Below are 9903 nucleotides of genomic sequence, written 5' to 3'. Positions count from 1 at the left end.
GGGCCAGCTTGCATGAATTTTCCTTGGTTTGGGTTTCCCACAAAAGCATGACCACACCAAGCCTTTTTCCACAGATATGAAAAGCCCCGAAACTTTTTTACTCCACACCTTCACTCTCCTCCCCTCTTAGCCCCAGCCCCCGGCATTTTGCGCTTCGTCTCTGGACCTGAGTGACCTCTTCCTCTAGAATGCCAACTCTGCAAAATCCCGGTAGCTAAACACAATCCAACCTCGCGGGAGGGACAAGAAGCGAGAAAACATCACAACCCTCAAATACACGCCCCTGTTTTCCCCATGCTTTAAAAAAAGAAGCAGCAGCAGCCCAGCCTGTCTCTACGTGATGCATGCTAGGATTAGTAGTTCTCCCAATCCCTGAGGCGCCGAGTCAGGGAAGAACTCAGGTTGACTCTCCCGCCGAGAACTACAATTCCCGTGGTGCCCTGCGACAGAGTGGAAGGGGCGGGACAGGAGAGGGCGCGTCGCGCTTGCGCAAGACGAGGGGCTGGAGGGAGGCGGAGGCGCTCGGGTCCAACTGCTGAAGCGTCTCCATGTGACAGTGAGTGGGGTCCTAACTCTTGGCGCCGCCTGACTCTGGTTCTTAACCCAAAGCACTGTCCACTGTCCCGACGCCAGCAGATCCCAGCAGGCTAGGGCGCTTGGTGTTTGGTCGTGCCGCCGGAGGAATTGTCGCCGCCGGGTCAGGTGCCTGAGAGACCCCGCGGAGACCCCAGAGTCTCCGGAGAGAGGCGGAGCGGCGAGGCGAGCGGGGATTTCTGTCAGCGCCGGCGTCCCAGAGCGCGGAGACATGAACGGCTTCACGCCCGAGGAGATGAGCCGCGGCGGGGACGCGGCAGCCGCTGTGGCCGCCGTGGTCGCTGCCGCCGCCGCCGCTGCCGCTTCGGCAGGGAACGGGGCAGGGGCCGGCGCCGGGGCTGAGGTGCCGGGTGCCGGGGCCGTCTCGGCGGCTGGGCCCCCGGGAGCGGCAGGGCCCGGGCCCGGACAGCTGTGCTGTCTGCGGGAGGAAGGTGAGCGGTGCGGCCGTGCGGCAGGCAACGCCAGCTTCAGCAAGAGGATCCAGAAGAGCATCTCCCAGAAGAAGGTGAAGATCGAGCTGGATAAGAGCGTAAGTGACGGCGGGACGGGACGGCCTTGCCCTGCCCATCCCCTTGGGGCTCCGGGAGCGGTGCAGACGGGGGTTGTTGGGCGGAGGGTTCAGGGGTCCCCCTAGACCTGGCTGCAGTGGGAACCCGTTGTGTGGTCTCTGGTAGGAAGCAAACAACAAAGTCGCTGCAACTCTGACCTCCACCCCCACCGACACACTCGCATTCCGTGATTCCGCTCCTCCCCCACCCCCCCTGCCCGCGCCCCACCCCCCACCCCCCCGCGCGCTCCAGGAGTCGATTCTGTTCGCAGTCTTCCCCCTTCCTCCTTCCCTGAGATCGGGAAACGAAACAAAGGGACCGCCGCTCGGAGGGCTCGGAGTAGTTTTCTTGCAACCCGGCAGGCTCCTTCTGGAATGGAGGCGCCTTCTTTGTTTTGCTGCCCTAGCTGGCGTTTGGCCGCAGGAAGCAGCTCCCCTTGTGTAGGGAAAGTGGAGTCCTGCCACGACCAAGGACCTGATAACCTCAGCAAGAAAGACCCCTTTCCCCGTTCATCCGAGTACCGTGTGAGGGAAGCGGAGCTCACCCCGCGCCTTGCGGGGAGCGGGGATTGTGAACGATGTCAGCATCTAGCGCAGCTGCTGGGAACGTGGGGAACACGTAGCCTCTGCTGTTTTGCCCTCCGTTTGGCAGCCATCGGGATTTTTTTTTCCGTCCTTTCTTCGCACGTCTGGTGGTGGTGGTGGTGGTGGTGGTGGTTTTTGACCCTCTATAAGGTTTTTAGAAACAAGCGTCGCCACTTTTAGGAGTTCTGGCTGGCAGTAAATGAATCACAAGATGCCAGAATCTAGTACACATTCTGCATATTTTTAACTTGGACTTAGTTTAAAAGTTAATTTAAAAGCTTTAGGCCTTAATCATTTGGTTTTTTAAAGGAGTTTAACTTAGTATATGAAGCTCAACATTTCACGTGTTACCATGCAGCTCTCAAGACTACATTTAATTGAAGCTTTTGCAAAGTTTTTGATACTTTCTGCCTGTTAAACAGGTAGTTCTTGGTCATGCTCATGAGCAACTTTTCAAGTAAACTTGAATTTCACATTCCTTTGGTTGGGAAAACATTTTACAGATAAATGCACTCATTAAATATTCAAGTTTATAATTCAAGTTTAAATGTAAGTAGGATATGAAATCAATAGCTCATTTGTAAAAATGGATAGTTTTGTATCTGTATGATAATTTGGGTGTTGAGAAAGAATCGAAAGCATACATCATGCTATTAAAATACACTCTTTGAATAAATACTATGAAATAGCAAAATTGTGGGCAACGTCATCTTTCCCCTTGATAAAAAAAACAGCATGACCTAGTAAATCTAGTTCAGCCTCCCTGCAATTTAATGACAAAATCCAGAGAGTTGAAATTTCTCATTCTGCCTTTCTGTCTCCCTTCTCTCCTCTATTTACACCACTCCCCACCCACCCCACCCGCCAATCTTCTTAACTGTACTGCTGGACATGGTATGTTTTAACTGGATGCAGGACTTAAGCATAGAAACATGCTGTTGTCTTAACAGTGGCCTGTTTTGACTGTTTTTATTTTTAATAATTCACTGTGCCCAGTGTATTTTACTAATACATAGGTTACATAATCATAAATAGTCTGTGAAACTTTTGTTTCAGGCGAGGCATCTTTACATTTGTGATTATCATAAAAACTTAATTCAGAGTGTTCGAAACAGAAGAAAGAGGAAAGGGAGTGATGATGATGGAGGAGATTCACCTGTTCAAGATATTGATACTCCAGAGGTAGATAAAGTTTCTGTATGTTAAATGTAAATCCTAAGTATTCCATTCTGTAACTTGTATTAAAAGATATGAACGCCTTTTAAAAATGCTTAAAGCAAAAAATCTGAAAATGAAAGTAAAATTAAATACAGCCAGTTTACAAGCAGTTACACAATTTAACTTGTGTTTTCAGTTGACAATGCTTATAGCTCTGTTGCCTTCTAACTTTTTTTTTGCTCCCAGTTTTCAATATTTATCTTCAAAAGATTAAAGTGTTTAATACATTTATAGTTTTGATTATATAAAAGGGATAATGGAATGGACTTAAGTAATGTAATTTTTGTTGTTTAATAATGGAATTACATTTTTATTGTGCCAAAATTGAAATGTTTTTGTATGTATCAAAGATAACTATTTTGAAAATTGTATGAACTAATTCATATATGTTTAATTTTCCTAGGTTGATTTATATCAATTACAAGTAAATACACTTCGGAGATACAAAAGACACTTCAAACTGTCAACCAGACCAGGACTTAATAAAGCACAACTTGTTGAGGTATTTATGAGTTTTAAACTATTTACACTTTAAATGAGCCTGTTCATACAAAAAAGAGGCATTAAAGGCTAATGAAATTGTTAATGTAGAATATATACCAATGCATTTTAGTTGGATCAGTTAATAAAAGATCTATTGTGGAAGAATCTAGTTTCTTAGAAATGTCTGTCTGCCTCTTAAATTTCTGTATGTTACAACTACTTACTGGATTGTATGTAGTTTTCTAATACTGACTCTCAGAAATATTGGGTGATAATTTTTAAATTCTCATTCTAGAAATCTGTTGGTTTTAAAATTCTACTTAGTAAACATTTATTGAACACCTAATTGAGGCATAATAAAAGAAATTGATAAGCTTTGATGTCGTCATTAGAATTTATTTTTTGAAGTTTCTGATTGATTAGATCTACAGATAAACCCATAAATAGTATTCCTATTTGTTGATTTAACTTGTTGATTTAACTATTTCAGAATTTGGCCTTATTGATGTTTGTTTTATTTGAGGTGTCTATGCTTTCGTCACATCTAGAAGATGCAAAGACTCTTGTCCAACATTTTACGTAGTTTTTGCTTTGTTATAAAACTAACTTCTAGTCCTTTGGTAAATTTTGAAATGTGTGTGTTCTCAGGAATTAATAGAACCAAGAAATCTGTGAATCCAATTAAGGTGTCTATAGATTTATATATTTATACTTTAATCAGTTTACATAAAAATGCTTAGTCTACTAGACAGAATAGAAATGTAAACATATAAATCAGTTTTATCATATTTTTTAGCTTGGGGGTTTAGTAAGGCAACGTTTTCTAAAACATGCACATTGAATAAGGTAAAAGATACAGAAAGTATAATTCTTTGGCAGAATGCTTTTTAACATTGTTGAGATCTAACATACTGACTTTTTAGCCAGAATTTCCTCTTTCCATCTTGCCACAAAAATTCAGTTTTTCTTTAAATTTGATACAACAGAAACACAGATATTATCTATTGTGATGAAACTGTATCCATATATACTGATACTGATCAAGTGGAAGTTACTTTTGTTTTGAGACAAATGAGAACCAGAGAACTAATTATTTCATATGTTATATTTAATGTATGGTTGACCCTTGAATGACTCAGGGGTTGGGGGCACAGTTAGAAATCTGCATATAACTTTTGATTGTCCAAAAACTTAGCTACTAATAACCTACTGTTGACTGGAACCCTTCCTGAAGACATAAACTGTCCAATTATCATATTCTGTATGTCTTAGGTATTATATATATTCTTACTGTGTTAGAATAAAGTAAGCTAAAGAAAATTAAATGTTATTAAAATCATGTGGAAGAGAAAGTATATTTATAATACTGTGCTGTATTTATTGGGGAAAAAAAGCATGTAAATGGACCCTTGCAGCTCAAACCTGTATTATACAAGGGTCAGCTGTATTTTTTTTTTTTTAATGTCTAAGTCACAACTCAAATATTTGCTAGTCTGATCTTTAAAAAGTTATATTATTTCCAGAGCTATTTTCTTCTTTAGAAATGAGAAACAATCCAAACAGCCATGAGTGTTATAGTTTACTTAGTCAGAAATGCAGATAAGTGGTAAGTGATCCCAGAGTCAGATGACTGTCCTCCTTAAATCTTATCATATGAATAACTTTTTCATTAAGAAGTTTTATTTTCTACAATCTAGATAAGCATATCAACACCCTAGTTTAATCTATTGTACTTCTATTGGTAGTTGCAGTGCACATGTTAGATTAGCATAATGAAAAGGCCAGAGGGCAGATAAATATTCTTCAGTGAAAGTTCCTCTTTCCCCTCTCATTTTCCATGAATAATACTTATTCAGAAAAACTTTCGAGGAACTTTAACAAAGAGTACTGCCAGTACCAAAACTTTTTCAACTATATATTTATCCTTTTTCTGTGAGTAGGGTCTACATTCTGTTTATTTCATTGGTACCTAAAGTTTAAAAATATTTACTTACTAATGTAGATTCTAATTATAAAATTTAAATACATCCTAAATTAATGTATCTTTAATTGAATGGGTTGGAGGGTCCTTTGAAATCACACTATCTCTTTCTTATTCTGATGTGCTTTTCATCTTGCTGGTATTTTGTTAAACAGTTTATTTTTAAAAAGAGGTAGCTCTTATCACATAGCACATTTTCTTTTAATTAAAGTGTTTTTTTTTTTTACCTAGTATGAAATCTGTTAATATCTATAATTTAATTTCAATTTTTTTTTTTTTTTTTTTATAGATAGTTGGTTGCCACTTTAGGTCTATTCCAGTGAATGAAAAAGACACCTTAACATATTTCATCTACTCAGTGAAGAATGACAAGAACAAATCAGATCTCAAGGTTGATAGTGGTGTTCACTAGGAGAGATGGAATTGAGACTAAGACTTGGATGTTCAGATGTTAAGACTGTTTACTGTTTTTTCACATGTAGAAATGTTCCTTGTGTATTTTTTTACAGAGGATTTTCTCTGGTTTTATTTTCTTTGTTTCTGACTCTAATAATTAGTTGGAAACTCATGTAAAATGAGCTTTCCTAGATTAAAAAATATTTTAAATAAAGGTGATTACTATTATAGTTGCTTCAGTGTATTCATTTTGTGAAACTTGATTTTTATATTAAACTGATTAGGTACTAGTTTTAATTGAGAGTTTAATGTAAGGATCATTTTGTTACCACTTTTTTTTTTAAGGTTAAGGAGAAATAACAAATGTAGTACATTTGCTTTCTCTGGGATGATCTGATTTGGAATCAAGGATATCCTAATTAGCATTATTTTTTAAAGTGCTTTTTAGTGCTAACAGGTTTGAAAAATAGACTTCCATTGAGGTGCAACTTCTTTCTTATTTCCATTATTATTATTATTACTACTACTACTTGATAAAGTATTAGGAAGAACAGTTTAATTTATATACCTACCTCCTTCCAAAGAAGACTTAATGTGTCAGAAAAGATTAACACAATGCTGAAAGTTGAAATAACATAGAATTAATTTTGTTTCTTTAAATTTTGTCTTAGAGAAAAGATGTTTATATGGAATGAACATAGAAGTTCTGCAGTGCCCATTAATTTTCATTCATGCCCTATATTGTTTACATTGCAAATTAAAACTCATAAGTTGGAGAGATCTAGAAATCAAACAAGATCTTTAAAGTCTGGTCCATATGTAGCTCTGACTTGATTTATATCCTATTTTCCTTTACGTTTCATTCTCAGCCCGTTTTCTGTTAAAATTCTTAAAATTACAAATCAAATTTATAGTTTATCACACCAAAACAAAACATTAGCTTCAGTTAATGTCCTTGACTATGGTGCAGATTTTAGGCTGGAAATGAATGGATCAAAACATTAATGTAGCTCAAGGTTTCTCAAGGTTGACATTTGGGCCTTTATTCTTTATTGTGGGAGATGTCCTATGTGTTACAGTTTTAGCAGCATCATGCAGGCCACACTAGTGCCAGTGGCACTCCAAAGGTGTGACAACCAAAGCTATTCCTAAATGTTGCCAAACATGCCCTAGGAAGCAAAATTACCCATAGTGAAGAACCACTGATGTAGCTGAATCTAAAGTACTGGTTTATTAGAAGCTTCGTCCATGTATTTTTAAATGTACGGAGTGTATTGGCATATTTCACAAATCACATATTTCACAAAATATGGTGAAAAATAAAGCAACTATTCTTGGTTCTTGCTGTAACTATTTAAAGATTTACAGTTGACCCTTTAACAATGCAGGGACTGGGGTGGCAACCACTGACTGCATGGTTGAAAATCCATATACAACTTTGGACTTTCCCCAAATTTAACTACTAATAGCCTACTGTTGGCTGGGAGCCTCTTTGATAACATAAACAGTTAATTAACATATTCTGTATGTTACATATATTATATGCTGTATGCTTATAATAAAGTAAGCTAGAGGAAAGAAAATGTTACTAAAACCGTAAGGAAGAAAAAATACGTTTTCAGTACTGTGCTGTAAAGAATCTGCATATATGTGGACTTGCACAGTTCAAATCCATGTTGTTCAAGGGTCAACTGTACTTTATTCATGGGCAGAGACTGTGATAATTGGTATTAACAGAATCCTGTCATTTCTGGCATTCCAGAAATCTTTGTGAGAAGTTTTAGCTATCTGAAAGTGAACCACATAACTAGAACAGGATGGTTTATTTGAAGAAAGTAATAACTTCCACATATTTTTATCTAAATCTATAAAGTATAAAAAGTTAATTTTTTTAATGTTTATTTTTGAGAGAGACCGAGCATGAGTGGGGGAGGGGCAGAAAGAGAGAATCTGAAACAGGCTGTAGGCTCCAACCTGTCAGCACAGAGCCTGATGCAGGGTTTGAACCCACGAACCGTGAAATCATGACCTGAGCCAAAGTCAGACACTTAACTGACTAAGACACCCAGGTGCCCCAAAAGTTAATTTTTTAATAAAACTTGACTGTAGGGTTACTTTTTCCTACAAAAACACTCCATTCTTGTGAAAGAAGCTTGAAATAATTTGCTTACATTAAATTATCTGTTTATGATGTAACATTTGACTAGCTGTGTTAATTTCATATAGTTAATTATTTGCATAAAATGTAGTTGGATAAAAAGTGAAGAGAGTTCTGGATGTTAGTTATCCAATGAAATTAAATCCTTGTGAGAGCAATTTAAAGCATGAAAAATTGAGAACTTCATCAAAGCTGAGGAACTCAAGATTCTGCAGTTTTATATAAAATTTGTAATTATTTGCTATTAGGTTTTAAAATTTAATTCACTAGAAATCTTTTTCTGTGTTTATATCTGAACCAAAAAAAAAATCGCATATCTCTGTAAGGGCATAGGTTACTTCTAATGTTAGAGCATCAGAAGAATCCAAAATTGGGATAAAAGGAAAAAAACATAATGAGTAGCAGGTATTCAAGAAATAAGTCAGTTATTTGGTAGAACTATCTTTTATTGAGCAATTTAGGAAAAGGCTAAAAATTAGTACCTGAAATATATTTCTTTACAAAAACAAGCTCTATATATTATTTCTACGTAAAGTTTTTTTTTTAATTGAGGTAAAATTTATATGGTAGTATTCCATTTTAAACTATATAATTTGGTGGTATTTAGTGTATTCGCAATGTTGTATAACCACCCGTTCTAATTTCAAAATTTTTCATCACCCCATAAAAACACTCGTAAGTAATCAATCACTTCCGTTTCCTCCTCTTCATCCCCTGCTAACCTCTAATCTGCTTTCTGGCTCTATGAATTTGCCCATTATGAATATATCCTACAAAGGGATTCATATATGTCCTTTTGGGTTTTTTCACATAGCATGTATGTTCAAGGTTCGTCCAAGTTGCGGTATATTCATCAGTACTTTTTTCCTTTTAATAGCTGAATAATATTCAATTGTGTGGTATGTGATGTGTTTGTAGGTGTGTATGTGTATCATAATTTGTTCATCCGTAGATGTACATTTGGGTTTCTACCTTTGGCTATTAATAATCCTGCGATGAACATTTCTGTACGTGTTTCTTTTTGAACATGTTTTCATTTCTTTTAGGTATATACCTAGAAGTAGAATTGTTGAATCATATGGTAATTCTAGATTTAACTTTTTGAGGAGACTCCAGATTTCCATAGTAGCTATACCATTTTACATTCCCACAGCAATGTGCAAGAGTTTCTATGTCTCCAAATTGCCAATACTGTATTTCCTTTTTTTTTTAATTAAATTCATCCTACTGGGTGTTAAATGGTATCTCATTGTAGTTTTGATTTGCATTTCCTTAATGACCATTGATACTGAATATCGTTTCACATGCATGTTGTCCACTTGTATTATCTTCTTTAGAGAATATCTATTTAAATCCTTTGCTTATTTTTTTTAATTGGATTGATTGTCTTCTTGTTGCAGGAGTTTTTCTGTATATGGATATTAAGTCCATATTTGATACACAAGTTGCAAATATTTTCTCCCATTCTGTGGATTGCCTTTTCATATTCTTGATAATGTTCTTTGATGCACAAAAGGTTTTAGTTTTTATGTAGTCTAATTTATTTTTTCTTTTGTTACTCTTTTGGTATCAGATCTAAGAATTCATTGCCAAATCTGAGGTTATGAAGCTTATAACTTCAGGACTTAAATTCAGGTCATTGGCCTGTTTTGAGTCAATTTTTGTACATGGAGTGAGGTAGAGGTTCAACTTAATTGTTTTGAATGTGGTTATCCATTTGTCTCAGCACCATTTATTGAAGACTATTTTTCACTGAATGGTTTTGGCACCCTTGTCAAAAATCAATTTGCCATAGATGTTTGGGTTTATTTATGTATTCTCAATTCTATTACATTGGTTCATATATCTATTCTTATGCCAGTACTAGAATCTTTTGACTGTTGCAGCCTTGCAGTAAGTTTTGAAGTCAAGAAGTGTGAGTTCTCCTACCTGTTTTCCTTT

At 37.1% G+C, this 9903-nt stretch overlaps 1 protein-coding gene across 2 annotated transcripts; it reads left to right on the top strand.

Annotated features, from left to right (window-relative positions):
- The first annotated feature begins 492 nt into the window (after positions 1–492).
- Positions 493–6032, top strand: SAP30 (Sin3A associated protein 30). 2 transcript variants are annotated; one of them, XM_019440989.2, is made up of 4 exons: positions 499–1123; positions 2783–2908; positions 3348–3446; positions 5698–6032. In XM_019440989.2, exons 1-4 carry the CDS (start codon positions 806–808, stop codon positions 5818–5820), a joined length of 666 nt encoding a protein of 221 aa, XP_019296534.1. In that variant the 5' UTR covers positions 499–805; the 3' UTR covers positions 5821–6032. The 2 variants fall into 2 exon arrangements, with proteins under 2 accessions (XP_019296535.1, XP_019296534.1); XM_019440990.2 differs by lacking the exon at positions 2783–2908 and having other exon boundaries at positions 493–1123.
- Positions 6033–9903: the final 3871 nt, after the last annotated feature.

Source organism: Panthera pardus, unplaced genomic scaffold, assembly GCF_024362965.1.
Source record: "Panthera pardus isolate Hobbes unplaced genomic scaffold, ASM2436296v1 HiC_scaffold_13, whole genome shotgun sequence".
NCBI lineage: Eukaryota > Metazoa > Chordata > Mammalia > Carnivora > Felidae > Panthera > Panthera pardus.
Note: the sequence above shows the minus strand (reverse complement) of the source record. Positions and strands in the feature narration are given on the sequence as shown.